Source organism: Rhinolophus sinicus, chromosome 4 (assembly GCF_057876585.1).
Source record: "Rhinolophus sinicus isolate RSI-liver-muscle chromosome 4, RSI-T2T, whole genome shotgun sequence".
In the NCBI taxonomy this organism is placed as follows: Eukaryota; Metazoa; Chordata; class Mammalia; order Chiroptera; family Rhinolophidae; genus Rhinolophus; species Rhinolophus sinicus.
Genome location: NC_142504.1, coordinates 104,146,340 through 104,161,655, shown reverse-complemented (window position 1 = coordinate 104,161,655; position 15,316 = coordinate 104,146,340). Strand labels below are relative to the sequence as shown.

The 15,316-nt window shown below is 34.1% G+C and overlaps 1 protein-coding gene across 4 annotated transcripts in view; it reads right to left on the bottom strand.

The window, feature by feature from the left end:
- The window catches only part of WDR7 (WD repeat domain 7), a 299,900-nt gene that overhangs the window by 237,382 nt on the left and 47,202 nt on the right, over positions 1–15,316 (bottom strand). For all 4 annotated transcript variants that reach the window (XM_019722246.3, XM_019722262.3, XM_074339915.2 and 1 more), the window contains exons 13-14: positions 10,144–10,339; positions 327–541 (exon numbers count right to left, since the gene is read on the bottom strand). In XM_019722246.3, the coding sequence (XP_019577805.3) occupies positions 327–541; positions 10,144–10,339 (411 nt within the window). The remainder of the gene's footprint in view (positions 1–326; positions 542–10,143; positions 10,340–15,316) is intronic.

Genomic DNA, 15,316 nt, shown 5'->3' with positions numbered 1-15,316 from the left:
AATAGCTAGTGCTCCGCCATCTTGCAATAGGAAGACTCAGAAAGTCAGGAAGACATGACATACAAAACATCTGCTCTAATTTCAGAAACTGAAGCCACTTAGTTCGGTAAGAATCATGTTAAAATATTTTTAATGGTAAGAATAATTTACTTTTTCAAAATGCCGAATACTTGAAATACTCTAAAACTATGTTGGCTACACCTAAATAAAAATCAGCTTTTTCACCAGTGTCATCTCCCAAGATGATTCCCTAAGACATGCCAAAGCTATGCGATTACATGAAGCAAGATGGGGACTACACACATGAGCCCACATACAAAACTTACTTTGTCAGAGGCCTCAGAAGCCAAGAGGTTAGTTGCAAGGGTCTGCAGCTTATGATGGGCCATATTTTTCAGAGCAGCAAGACTACGTCTGGTCATGGCCTGTTTTAGGTTGACTGCTGGGTGACTGAGGGAATCCACCACGGCCGGAACCGCTTCATCACACGCATTCAGGATCTCCACGGCCGTGATGCCCATCACACAGCGGTCCAGGGCACCTGGAAGACACAGTCACAAATGCCACACACAAGCAGGTTTTAAGTCGTTTTTTAAGAAAGGAAAATGCAGGGACATTTTTTATGCAGAAACATGTTTTTACGGTGCCTCCCAGAAACATGTCCTTGTACTTCCTTCCTCTAACGATCTTCCACATAACATTACCTTAATCATTTCCTCCCCGGTAAGGCACTTACGCAACTTCCCACCAAAGTCAAGAGGCAAGAATTGAATGACTTCACCCCTCCCAGGCTTTTCCATGTTCTTTCTACTTCTAAGATGGTCTCCTTGATCACTCCACACCATTACTCTATTATAAACATCAATTTCCATGATTTCAAATCCTCTGTGCTGTGTATCAATATTAAACAAACAAAAAAACTAAGCTTTGCGATTTTTCCAGTTTTTTTCTACTTGAATAACTCCTGAAGCTTTTCTTTCTCTAGGAAATGCCCATAAAACAGGAAAAATAACTTCTCATTCAATCTGCAAATTTCTTGACTCTTATACTTAACACCCAATCAAATGTTTTCCTGTGTGTTTGTGAAAATGACTGCTACATCAACTTGTAGCCACTTCAAAGCTTCTTCATTTGGCCATCCTTTCTATTAACGTCCATATATGCATTTCTTGCCTAAGGACGCAAACTCCTTACTATAAAGCAGAAAGCCTTGCGGTATACCTTGTTTGGTACAGTACCTAGCATTGCATCAGGTAGATAAGGGTCTCATTGTGAGGATGTGTATTTAATGTTTTGGAGATTATAATAATAATAGAGTTTATTTTGATTTGTCAGGCATTCTTCCAGAGTCTTTTTAAAGATAGTCAATGGTGAAAAATAACCATAGAAAACACCAGAAATTTAAATGTCAACAAAATACAAAAAATTTACTGTGTTTTTGAGCTAGTGCCCAAACATCCAAACACATATTTTCTTCCCATTGTTGGTTATATACATGCCATTAAAGTTTGCTCCTCGTTCCTTAAAGACTTTAACTCGTGAGTCACTGTCCTCTTTGTAAGAGTACTCCTGGAAAGATTCTTGGTGATTTCAGTATTAACACAAATCAGTCTTTTACTAATCAATTCATTGAGTGTTGACAAGTATATTTTGGAAGGCAAAGCAAAAGTACTTTAATGGTATTTAAAAGTTCAAAAGGTTTGAAAATCACCGGCACATATGAATTCTGCCTTCTTTGAATTCCTCTACTCCAATAAATTATGTCCTTTCCTTGATCACAGCCAATGGTCACATTCTAACCTTATTACCAATGACTGAAATCCCAACATGATCCCAATTCTAACTATTCCACTCTCTGACATCAACTCCCACTCTTCACTTACACTCCCTCCAACTCCAATAACTGATTGTTCAGCACTGACTCCAACAATTCATAAACCTGTCACCCTGGCACTGTCTCTCACCTACCTGATGTCCTCATGTCCCTCCCTACTAAATTAAAATTCCATTGTCCATCCTTATACCCACAGCTTTGCCCTCATCTCACTTCCTCGTACTAGCCAAGCAAACTCTAACCCTGGTTGAATGCAACTCTCCACCAGCTCTGCACCTGCACCATGAAAACGGACATGAAGAACAAACATGCTGACAGCGCCACTTGAAAGTCATGACCATTGATCTCAAGTGGACCCTTTGTAGTGGCCACATTTCCACAGAACTTTCACTTTCCTACTCTCGTGGTTAATTACTCCATACCTTTTCTTTCTTCCAATCTCCAACATTCCATTTCCTGCCCTTACCTGAGTGAAAAGTCTTGTTTCCTATTTCATCTAAAAAGAAGCAATTAGAAAAGAAGTTCCGCCAGCTCCCACCACCACATTTCCACTCACATTACCCTTTAATTATGAATGAACTATCCAGGCTCCTACCTAACACTCTTGTAACTTAAATCCCATCCCTCTCTTGTCTGCCTAAGGACATCATTTCAGCAATTCTCCCCTTTGTCTTCATCAGCTTTCCCTACCTACTGGATCATTCCCATCAGCACAGGAACATGAAATTATTTCACCTGTTTAAACACAGCACAGCTGACACATTCTCTCTCTAGTCAGTACCCCATTTTTTATAAATATCCTCCAAAGAGTTGTCTATATCTGCTATCTCCAAGTTTTTCTCCTCCCATTTTTCCTTTGAACTTACTCAAATCATATTTCACCCCTAAACGTGCACAGAACCTACTCTCTCCATGTTGTTAAATCTAATGATTCTCTGTCCTCATTTTACTATCATTTACTATCAGCAACTGGATCTTCCTCTCTACTCCTCAAAGCACTTTTTTCCTTTGGCTTTCTTCATTTTCTTCTTTTCCTTGGCAGTTCCATCTCGGTCTCCTTTGCTGGTTTCTACACATCACAGAAATAAATCTAAACCCTAGAGTATCCCAATCATTACCTACCTGCATTCCATTGTTGACACATCCAGTGTCATGACTTTATATCTTCTATGTGTCATAGCTTGTATATGTTAAAAAAATTCCCAAATGTACATCACCCACCCTGACTCCCCACCTTGCACTCCAAACTCATACATACAATTTACTTATCAACTTCTCTACTTGAATGTCTAATATTCAACTCAACTCAATATAGCAAAAATGAATTCTTGATCTTCTCACAATCTACTCTTCCCACTGTTTTCTCAGTTCTCAGTCTCCAAAAATGAATTCCATCCTTCAACTTGCTAATGATTAAAATCTTGGGAGTCATCTTTGACCTATCTCATTCTCTTATTCCCCTCAGCCAACTACTAGCAAATCCTGTTGGCTGTACCTTCAGAATATACCCAGAATTCAACCACTTCTCACCAGTTCCACTGTTGCTACTTTGGTCTAATAACCCACCATCCTTTATTGCCTAGGGGCAATAACATAGAAGCTAATCACCACCCTTGAATTACCTTCTTATTCTCAACCCATTTAAACTTAAAGCCCTTCAATGGTTTTCTGTATCAATCGGAGTAACAGCCAAAGGCTTACAAGACTTTCCAGGATCTGGCCTCTAATTATGTTTCTGACTTTATATCCTATCACTCTCCCCTGGATTACTCCACTCCAGCCACAACTGTCTTATTGATGACCTCAAACATGAATTGTGTACTGCCCCCTGAGGACCCTTGCACCTAGTGTTCATTCTGCCCAGAAGTCATGCTCCTTGATCGTGTGGGCTCCATCACCTCCTTCAACACCTCTGCTCATTCCTTTACCCTAATGTTCTCCGTAAGTTGTTCCATGTTACCTTTTCCATAAGTTGTTCCCTAGCTACCTTATCAACGATTTCAACATCCCCTCCCCCAGTACCATTATCACCCTTTTCTGCTTTATTTTACCAATAGCACTAATCATCTATACATATACATATATATAAATATATGTATATGTATATACATATGTATTTAAAGACTTTGTTTGTTGTTTTTGACCTGCCTCTCCCCACCCAGAATGTAAACTACTTAAGAGTTAGAGAGTTTTAGGTGTTTTGTTCCCTGTTGTATCCCTGGCACACTGAACAATGCGTATAGGAATCACTCAATAACTCCCTGTGGATTAAGTGGAGACAGAGTTAACAGTTTTAAAATGCAAAGTTCTAACAAATCTATAAGAAAAAATAAGCCAACATGTTCAAAGGATACGAGAAATTAAGACATACGAATAGGTAGTAATCATATGAAAAGACATCCACCTCACTATAAAGAAATCCAAACTGGAGCAACAATGAATATCATTTATGTCTTACCATGACAGATATTCACCATTATTAAGGGTATGAGGAAATTGGTAAAATACTTTCAGTATGAGTAAAAATTAGCAACTCTTTTCTTGACAAATTCTATTAAATTTAAAATTCACATTTTCTTTAACACAGGAATTTTCATTCTAAGATTTATATTAAGTAAACAAACCATATACAAATATAAATTTACATATATACTAACAGTAACTATATTCATAAGTCTGTGTATGTGCATATAGGTACAGATATACAAGTATACAGATACACATATTTACTGATTGTCTTATTTGTAAATTTTAAAAATTGAAGAAAGTAAACATATATCATTAGTAAACAGGTTTAATGAATCATGATATATCTACTAAAATGAATACTGGGAAGTTGTTACAAAAACAACAAAATGAAGTGCATGTGATGTTTACTTTTATGTGTCAACTTGGCTCAAACATTATTCTGAATGTTTCTGGGAAGGTGTTTTAGATGAGATTATACTTAAATTGGTGGACTTAGAATAAAGCAGATTGCCCTCCATAATGTGGACAGGCCTCAACCCATCAGCTGAAGGCATGAAAAGACCAAAAGACTGACCTCCCCCAAGTAAGAAACAGAATAGAAACTATATAAAATGAAACACAGAGAGAAATAATTATAAAATAAGAGACAATCCTGAGCAGTGGGTCATTTCAAGTAGCCTAATGGTCAGATAAGTGGCGTTTCCAAAGAGAGGAACGAGAAGGGAGGATCAAAAATATATTTGAATAAATAATGGCCAACGATATACACATTTGTTGAAAAGTATATACTCACAGATCCAAGAAGTGCAACAAACCCTAAGCACAAGACATATGAAGAAAACCATAATTTCTCAAAACCAATAATAAAGAGATAAATTTTAAAGCAGTTAGAAAAAAAAAGACACAGCATATATAAAGGAAAAAAATAAGCATGACAACAGATTTCTTACTGGAAATAATGCAAACAAGACAGTGGAGTATAAATGGAAAAAAAGAAAAAAAGAAAGAAAGAAACTGGCAACCTAGAATTCTATACCCAGGAAAAAAAACTCCTAAAAATAAAGGTGAAATAAAGAATTTTTCAAACATTCAGAAGCTGAAAAAATTCATTACTCACGGAGCTTCACTACAAGAAATATTAAATATTAGGCAACAGAAAAATCACTCCAGACGGACATTTGGATCTACACAAGCAATTAAGGGCAACAGAAATGGTAAGTACGTGGGTAAATATGTAAGATTTTGTTTTATTATTCATATTTCCTTAAAAGATGATAGACTAAATAAATATGAAAATAGAAAGAAAAATGTTCCAACTGAGTAAAAGTCATGAGCAACAATACAGATGATACAAAAGACAAGTGGTAGAAAGTGACCCAATTATTCTTGACTACAATTATTCTTTACAAAGAGCAAAGTCTGCATAAAAGAATAGTAAAAGATAAAGCCAAAGGTAGGAGAGTACCACAGTGTAGAGGACCTTGTTTTAAAGGCTATATCAACAAAAAGCATGTTTTTTTTTTCATTAAGACAGTGGCATGAATCCTAAGATTAACTTGCCAGCAGAGTACAGGATGGATTAGAAGGTAGAAATAGAAGACAGAGATACTACTAAAGATAGGGCTATATTTTTTTCACACCTCAGCTAAGGTAGAATGATACACTGCAAAGAAAAAAGGGAGGGCAGGGGTACCTAATGAGTAGGATTTAGTAACTAATTGCACAGAGGGTTCACAGGGGGGAAGGTAGTAAAAACAGTCATATTTCCACTCTAACAATGTTTTCCTTCAAAATTCCAGAGTGAATCATCCAAAGGGAAAAAAGAAACTCTCTGATTATACTTGGTTTTACCAAGATTTTAGAAAAGTATTATTTTTTATGTTATTGGTTATCCATGCTTTTTAATACATTTTTAATAGACATAAGTATACATTAATTCATCATTCTCTGCTATATGCTATTAGATAATAAAGTTTTTAAAATGAACAAATGCATATTCATGAAGTAAATGCAAAACCAGGAAGATTTTCCAAAACCTGGAGGGACAGAGAATAAATAAAAAGAAAAAAGATAACAGAACAAAGTAAATTGACAAGACTTCAGACACTAGTTTCTAATAATATTTGGCAAGCACTCTTGGTGTTTGCATTTGTACAAGAACACCTAATAACTGTCCCTATAGGAATAGGTATATGATGTGAGAATCACTTTTGTTATGTAGTAAAGATGATAAAAATGGGCAGATGAAAATGTTGTTAAGGCTTGGTAATGATGAAGAAGAACGTCTTGTAACATCAGTCATTACTTAAAGCATGCCATTATTTCCCAAACAGACAGCATTTGACCTTGTCAAGGGCCTGTGGCAAAGACAACACATGCTTATTGGGAACACCCAATGTGATGAACGAGAGAGCTGATCACATCAAGAGCTGCAGGTAGGAGCAGTCACCATCTAGGTCAGTGGCCCACGTTCAGTAAGTTCATAAGTGGCGGACCTGCTACTTGTTTGACTGATTTTCTAAATATCCAGAAATGTGGCTCTACGTCACCACTAATTACTATTGCTATATATATATATATATAGCAATAGTAATTATATAGCAATAGTAATTAGTGTATATATAGTAATATATATAGCAATAGTAATATATATAGCAATAGTAATTAGTGTATATATATAGTGTATATATATACATAGTGTATATATGTAATATATATTATATATTATATTATATGTATAATACATATTATATAATATATAATATATAATATATATAAAGATTCTGGACCTCTGTCTCTCTAATTAAACTTTATGTAACTAGCTTTAAACTTATTTCATTAGGAAATTAGTAATGAAGATACAACTACCCATTTGAAGGGTAAAACAAAAGAAAATGCTGCATAGAAGTATAAAGAAAAGGCATTTTTAAGTGTTTACAAGCATCAGTACAATTCAACAGCAAACACAGAAAATTATACAATATACATGAGTAGTTTTAGCGTAATATGGCTTCATTTGTAAAAATACATTCCCAAAACACTAAGAAGAGGGAGAAAGTATCTCCTCAGAGTTTAAGTACACTTCATCCATCAAACCTTGGCCGAATGTGATTTATTTAGCTTCATTTTTTATTTATTTAATAAATAAATAAATTTAATAAATAAATAATGTCAATACCGTCAGGATGTGCTTTACTGACTCCCCAGGGACCTTTATATCACTAGCCGAAGCCTGAACAGCAAGAAGGAAAAAAGAATAGACACTTCCTATTATGGTTGAAATCCAAAATAAATTCTGCTTCTCTATTCTTTTTTCGACTTCAGACTGTCATATTGACTGACTGTTTACCAGAAATCCTCCTGAAGGTCAGAATTGTGAATTTTCAATATTATATATTGTTTAATCTAAAATGGGCTTAATTATACTACACCAGTTGTAAGAACAAGATCCTCCAGTATACCTATAGATAGGGGCTATTTGTCATTTCCTTCTACGGAAATTATTGTAAAAGTAACTTTGTGAAATTACTGTAAAAATAACTTTGTCTTTCAGTAATTTTGCATTTGTAAAAATTATGAAATTTAAAGGATTTGAAATATTCAAATAGTATTATTTAAGTACATATCTGAAAAACTCAGGAAAATTATACTATTTTCTTCTATCATATTTATTTCATTTTTTAAAGTCCTAAAACAGTTTATGATACATTTGCATTTGAGATAGAAAAATTGTTAATTTAATATTTAGAGTATTTTAAAAGTGTCTTATGAATGTCGTTATTGCTGTAAGAACTATCTTTAATACTAATTCCCAAAGAAAATATTTCTAAATATACATAAGGTCATATTCCCAAGTTCAACTAAGTAATAATTTAAGCAGCATGTCTCTTTAATAACATGCATGTACACACACACAGAGAAACTTACATGTATACAAACATACACATATACACACTCACATTATGTCTACTACATACCAGGTAAATAGTATCTCATTTGATTCTCCCAGCAACATTATAAAACAGGATTATTGTCGTCATTTTACAGATAAAATTGAGGGACAAAAATCCAGTGACTTGCTATAGATTACAGTGCTAGCCGTGGCGCCAGTGGTCAATTCTAAATTCAAACCAAGCAGTTTCACTGAAGAGCCCAGATCAAACTCTGTATAGTTAGTTTGTGGGATGGACCAAACTAGCAAACCAGAAATGTGCTGCACAGCAGACAGGATTTAACAAAAAGCACAGAAGTAAAATTTTTACATGTACAAAATTGCAGATGTAGTATGACAGCAATTGTGGTTTTAAAAACTCAGGGAAATAAGACTAGAAAAAAATATGTCAACATGTTAACATTTACCACTGAGCAGTGTGATTGAAGGTCATCTTCTCTAATACTTTTGTGCTTTTAAAATTTGACAAAAGGCATGAATCTCTTACACAATCAGACAGGAAGAACAAAGGATCGATGCAAAGGCAAAGAAGCCTGACACTCTCCAAGAACGCTTCATCTTGTCCGACAGCCTTTGGACTAGCAGTTAAAACGAGGACTCTAAAAGATAGGATCACTGAAGAGTACTTGTTCCAAAAAACACTTAGAACTCCCTATGGCACCACAGTGCAGGCAGAAATGTGTACATACTCTAATTTCTAAAAGGACTATTTAAAACAAATAACCCCCGCCCCCAAATAAACAGAAGATGGAGAACAGGGAAACCACTTAGTAAAAATATCATATAGTAATACTAGAAATGTAAACAAAAATTTAATCACTGGCACATGATTACTTAAGATCATAAAAGTAGACTAAAATGTGTTTTTAAAAGCCTAAACTAATGAGCACATTTAGTTATATGCTTAAAGACTTCCCAGGGAAAATCATGAGATTCCATGTTTAACATTACAAATCATTGCCTGTACATTTAAGGTAAGCATTACTTGTTCAATATTATGCCCTTACACATATAATTTTTGAAACTGGAAACTTTAAATTTTAGTTCTCTCTAGAACTAAAAACTTTCATTTCAATCACCTCCTATAATTAACTGTCCCATATTGCTTTACTGCTGTTTAAATAAAAGAGGATTTTACCTTTTCCCACAGTTTCTGAATCTGAGACAAAAATGGTTTCTTCATGTTGATCACTGATTTTTTGTTTTTGGTCTGTTATCTGTATGTCTGTCCTAACACGCATATTGTCTTCAATTACATTCTTAAAGATTCGGCCAACTACAAGTATGTAGTATAGTAGCACAACAGATAAGAGGGCATTTAAGTTTTTCTTTGGCGATAATGAGAACACTTAGAAAAAGCAATGATCAAAAATAAACGTAGCCAACATGGATGATCTTGAGATTATCGTGCTAAGCGAAATAAGTCAGACAGAAAAAGTCCAGAACCACATGACGTTACTCATATGTGGGATATAAAACTGAAAACAACAAAGAACAAGACAAACAAAGGAACAAAAACTCATAGACACAGACAACAACTTAGTCGTTACCAGAGTAAGGGAGTCTGGGGGATGGTATAATAGAAATAATAGAATAGGGTAAAGGGGGTCAAATACATGGTAATGGAAGGAGAACTGACTCTGGGTGGTGAACACATAATGCAATATATGGATGATGTATTACAGAATTGTACACCTGAAACCTATGTAATTTTACTAACCATTGTCACCCCAAAAAATTTAATTTAAAAAAATTTAAAAAATAAACGTAGCAACCTTGTTACATTCCAGGGCATTTTTCCTCATCCTCGTATAAAAGATTTTTAATTTCTAGGAAATCAAATGTACCCATTTAATTTTCGAGTCTCTCTCTTAACACTTGTTCTTACCAGTATCCATTTGCCAGACGTACACAGAGCCATCTGAACATCCCACGACCAGGTAATCATCAGAAGGCCTCCACTTGATCACTTGAATCGGGAAAAGATGACGAGATGCCAGCATAATGCATTTTTTCTCTCGCAAACTTAGAAGTCCTACTGAGTGGTCACTGGCTACAGAGCAGACGCAGTGCTGCACTCTTGCCTGAAAAGAAGAATAAGCCTTAATTATATTTAGATTAAATTCAGAATGAAATGGACCCTACCCTCAATAACAAACCAAAAGTAATTATACATTCACTATTCCTGAAAACCAACTGCAATATTAGGTTGTGTTGGAAAACTTGTTCCTTTATATTGTACATAAAACACCCAGTTCAATCATCACAACACACACACACACCACTACCACCACCACCAACAACAACAACTAAATTAATCCTGCATTAAAGGTGGGAAAGATGCTTTGGAAAATATGCTGTTCAAATATGAAGATGGCCTGACTAAAATGATTGCTATACATGAGCAGGCAAAGCTGGAAAAAAATTGATCCGTTATTACGTGTTCTCATTCCACAGTATGAACTACCCTTTGTTAGCTGCTAGAGCTGCTCTCTCTAGTGCTTCTTTCTGTTTGTGACTGTCATTTAGACCCATGCTCCTTCCTGCTCCTTTGCTCAAAAACAATACCCTGTTGGTCCCTCTGCCACAATCACTTCTGAGGAGCCACAGATATTTTGTATTATCTGTAGATGAGCTTCACAGCTTCCATCTACAATGTCAGCAGGTGCCCCATCTCTACTAACACACAATAGTCCAATTAAACATTCTGCTGTGCGTTTCCTGCTCAGTTCTAGTTTCTGCCCTTCAATTCCTTTTTAGAGCAAGTGAAATATAATCAAAGACGGTAAAGATTTTCACTAGCAACGCAGAACACAAACCATGACCTAGAAAATTAAAAAATTAAAGTCTTTAAATTTTTGAGACAATATACAGGCAATTTAAAACTTTTTAGTGACCTACTAGATTATGCTTTCAGTTCATACTACGGTGAAACCATGTGAAAACAGCCATCTGAAACTCATGTTCTACTGTTTCCCCAAAAATAAGGCCTAGCCGGACCATCAGCTCTAATGCGTCTTTTGGAGCAAAAATTAATATAAAACCCAGACTTATTTTAATACAAGACCGGGTATAATATATAATAATATAATATATATTATATGTTATGTTACATATAACATATAATACATATATAATATTATATATTATATGTTATATTATATATAGAAGACCGGGTCTTATATTAATTTTTGCTCCAAAAGACGCATTAGAGCGGATGGTCTGCTAGGTCTTACTTTCGGGGAAACACAGTATAAACTGTGGCAATTCGCTGAGGTTGAGGCCCACTGCGCTCATATACACTATCCCTTCTATGGGATCTAAGGGGAAACCTCTCCAACAGCACTCTGCTGGGCTGTGTGTGCTTAAGCAAACAGACTGTTCTTAGCTAAAGAACAGTATCTCACTGATCCGTATGAGTATGTATCACTGGGAAATGTTGACAGGTATCAGATGAAAAAGGATCGTGGCCAAATGTGCAAGGGAAGCAAAAGTTACAGTTGTGGTTTTTACCCGAACTTCCAAGAACATTTAACATGCTGAGGTGAATATAATCATCTCTACAAGGGGGAGAAAGCATCACTCATCTGTTAATTTATGCCTACGGTAATCTTATAAGACCTAGTTTTTGAGGAACACACTTTGGGGAAAGCTGCTCTAATTGGTTCCTTTCATGTTTTGGCTACTAACAAACTCAGGACTGAATTTTCTGTTCATAACAGAAAATAGTCTTGGACATAGTCTCAGCGGTCTTGTCTACTTTCTTCTCTCATTTTTCCTCCATGATTTAGCTTTATTTTTACCTTAATGAATAGTATTTATTTTTTATACAGTTTTTGAACGAAGCAGAGCATTAATAAAACAAAGTACAATTTAACTATTTACTCTGTTCTTAAATTCAGGTGTTTTATTCTTTTATTCTGTACTTTTTGTTCTGTAAATGATTTAAACACTATAATAAACATAGCAGGTATTTACTAATTTTAAAAGTTAGAACTAAGTTCAGAAATATGTTAAAAACCTTTATGAAAACATCATATAGAAGTTTCTTAAACCAAGCATTGGTTAAGCTTACTGATTTCATGTTCCCTCCTAGGCATTTAATTGAAACATAAAACATGATTTCTTTCTTTAAAAAGAGATATTAAAGACTAGGGGGTAATTGACTTATGGCATGCGAAACTTAGCTTTGTAATTAAGCAATAAATCAAAAGAAAGTGGCAAACTACAAAAAATTCATTTAAATATATGCAACATTAGAATAAAATAGGGTAAAAATACATACCATAAAAATATATGCCTTTACTTTCAGTTATTTCACACTATGCAAAATATTTGAGTTTCACCAGACATACATTGTAACTGAAAATATTTTAATACAATGGATTAAATGGTTCTGCATTTCTACGGATTACCATTAGTGTTGACTTTGTATTTATCAAATATATCCATCATTCAACTTACAAAATATTTGCTATATTAATGGTTAACTATTATTTCCTATTTTGCAATATCAATCTGCCTAAAAATGGTCATTTTATGTATTTCTCTCATCTGAGAAAATAAATCTAAGAGTGATCTTTTTCTTTGTGTATAATTAACTAAAAAGATTTCTTTCTTTAATTTGTATAATCAGTATGTATGGTGTCAGATGGGTTCTACAATTATTGGGGTGATCACTTCATAAGTTATACAAATGTCTAATCACTACGTTATACATCTGAAACTATTGTATGTCAACAGTAATTAAAAACTAAAAAAAGAATAATTCCTAAACAGCATTACTTTTCATCTATTCATGTCTTTTAATCAAGCACTGATGTGCCACAGTGCTTACAATACCTGTGTCACTACTCTGGACTCTGCTACTTCGACATAACCAGCTTTCCAAAATCTTCTTTGAAATGAGCTGATCCTTAGTTAATGCCACTCACCTAACTAGCCTACTTGCTAGTCCCCAAGTCCACAGTCATTTCATTAATGTTCACATACACTCTTGTCATTCTTTTTCAAACAAAGAGTAGAGAAAATGAGACACAGGTCAGGGTGAAGTTTGTTTATTCTTTAAAATTAAAAAAAAAGAAAAGTGAACTTTTACCAATATTTTTTACTATGTTCAGCGTTCCTCAAATTATGATCTATTGGTAGATCTCAACATCTAAGATGATGGAAAACTAGCGACAACCACTGAGTTACACATCCTCTCTCTGCCAGATATCTAGTACTGTAGTATAGCTTAGTAGAGAAAGGACCGCAGACATTAAGCAAACAAACAAAAAAGGCAAACAAACTTGACCTTCGGCATCAACTCCTCATGAGAACTTCACTGTCAGAACTTTCACTCTCCCCATTTATATGCAGGTGGACAATTTTAAAAACTCAAGAAAATGTAATCTATCCTCATAAAAAGATTTAAAAGCTCTACATCATGTTATCGCTCTATTAGTTAAAAAACAACAACACACCAAATATTAAATAATGCCATAGGACCTGCTTTAAAAAGTAGATTATAGGATGTAATTTTCTAAAGGGAAAACAGAATTACAATTCCAAAAATTCTAACTTTCGTTTCCACATTTTCTCTAACACATATATTTACATCAATGTTTTAAAGAATAACTCTGTTACTCTTTCATACAGTTCAGTGATGAAAATTGGCAAATGACATGGTCCATCCACAATAAAAAGGTCCAAAATAAAAATGATAGATTGTCCATGTAAATGAAAATAAACATCTGAAGAGTTAACTATAGCTTTACTGTAATGAGCAAGTCTGGAAATAGCCAAAATAATCAAGACTGAAAACAAAAAAAAATCAATATTACTAAGCCCAAGAAAGCATAGTTATTAGAGGTACTTAACTCACAAGAAAAGATGGTTCTCTGCTTTTTAAATATGGATTAAAATAAATCTAATTTTTCTTCTTTCAAGAAAATGCTAGTCCAACTCGTGTGAAGAAAACTGGCCTAGAGTAGAAATGGCCCAATACAGTAAAACCTCATTAATTTTGATTCCACTAATTAATTCTGAGTTGATGGTTACCTTTGCTTGCTGTGTGAAAACAAATTAAAGGTAAAAACAAAGCAAATGTCTAGCCTATTTAAATGTAAAAGGAAAAAAGACCATTCTCAAGCACCACTTTGGTATTAATTTTAATTCAAACAATGAACAGAGTAATGATAAATAATTCTCAGCTACCTGTTTAATGAAAGCATTTAAAAGATTTGCTAAAACACAATTAACTTGGTTTCTTATCTGTCCTCAAAATTATAAAATGGGCATTTCTTAAAGAATATTTTATAACTCCTACCTCTCTTTGATTTAGACCCAGCTTCCCCACAAATGAGTTGAATTAGCACAATTCCTTCATAATTAAATTCCAGGGATCACGATTATTGAACATTACTTCACCTATAACGACTGATTCTATAATTTGATTAATTGCATTCTACTTCAATTTCTTTCATTTCAACTGGAAAAGTCACCTAAACATGACTTAACATCAGGGAATTATAACAATGTGTAACACATTTAAATTGCGTAATTAAATAATAATACAAAAAATGTGAACATCATATCTTTTAAGTTATTTGAGAAGCATTTATGCTCCAAACTTTTTTTGATCACACACCCATTCATTAAAAATCTTTGCCATGTATTCCCATTATATATACATATATTTATAAGTTATACATGTACTTCTGTGTCAGTATATCATGTACATTATAAAACATACACAAAATTATATCTTAAAAGGAGGTCTCAAAGTTTAAATAAACAAATTTAAGATTAAATGAAACATTTTCTTAAATGTCTTGCTAACGTTAACAACTTTACGTTAGCATTAGTCAATACCTCAAAGTAGAATAGACAGAGGGTGCCAAAACAATGTATACACATTTTAAGAAAGGAAAAAACTGTGTTAAAATTGTAATACTCAATATATACCGATAACAAAAGACGAATACAAGTCACATTTGACTTCTGGAATTACAAGAGGTGCTCAAAGTGGTTACCATCAGCGTAATTTTAATACAGTTTTTTCCTTTCTTAAAATGTGT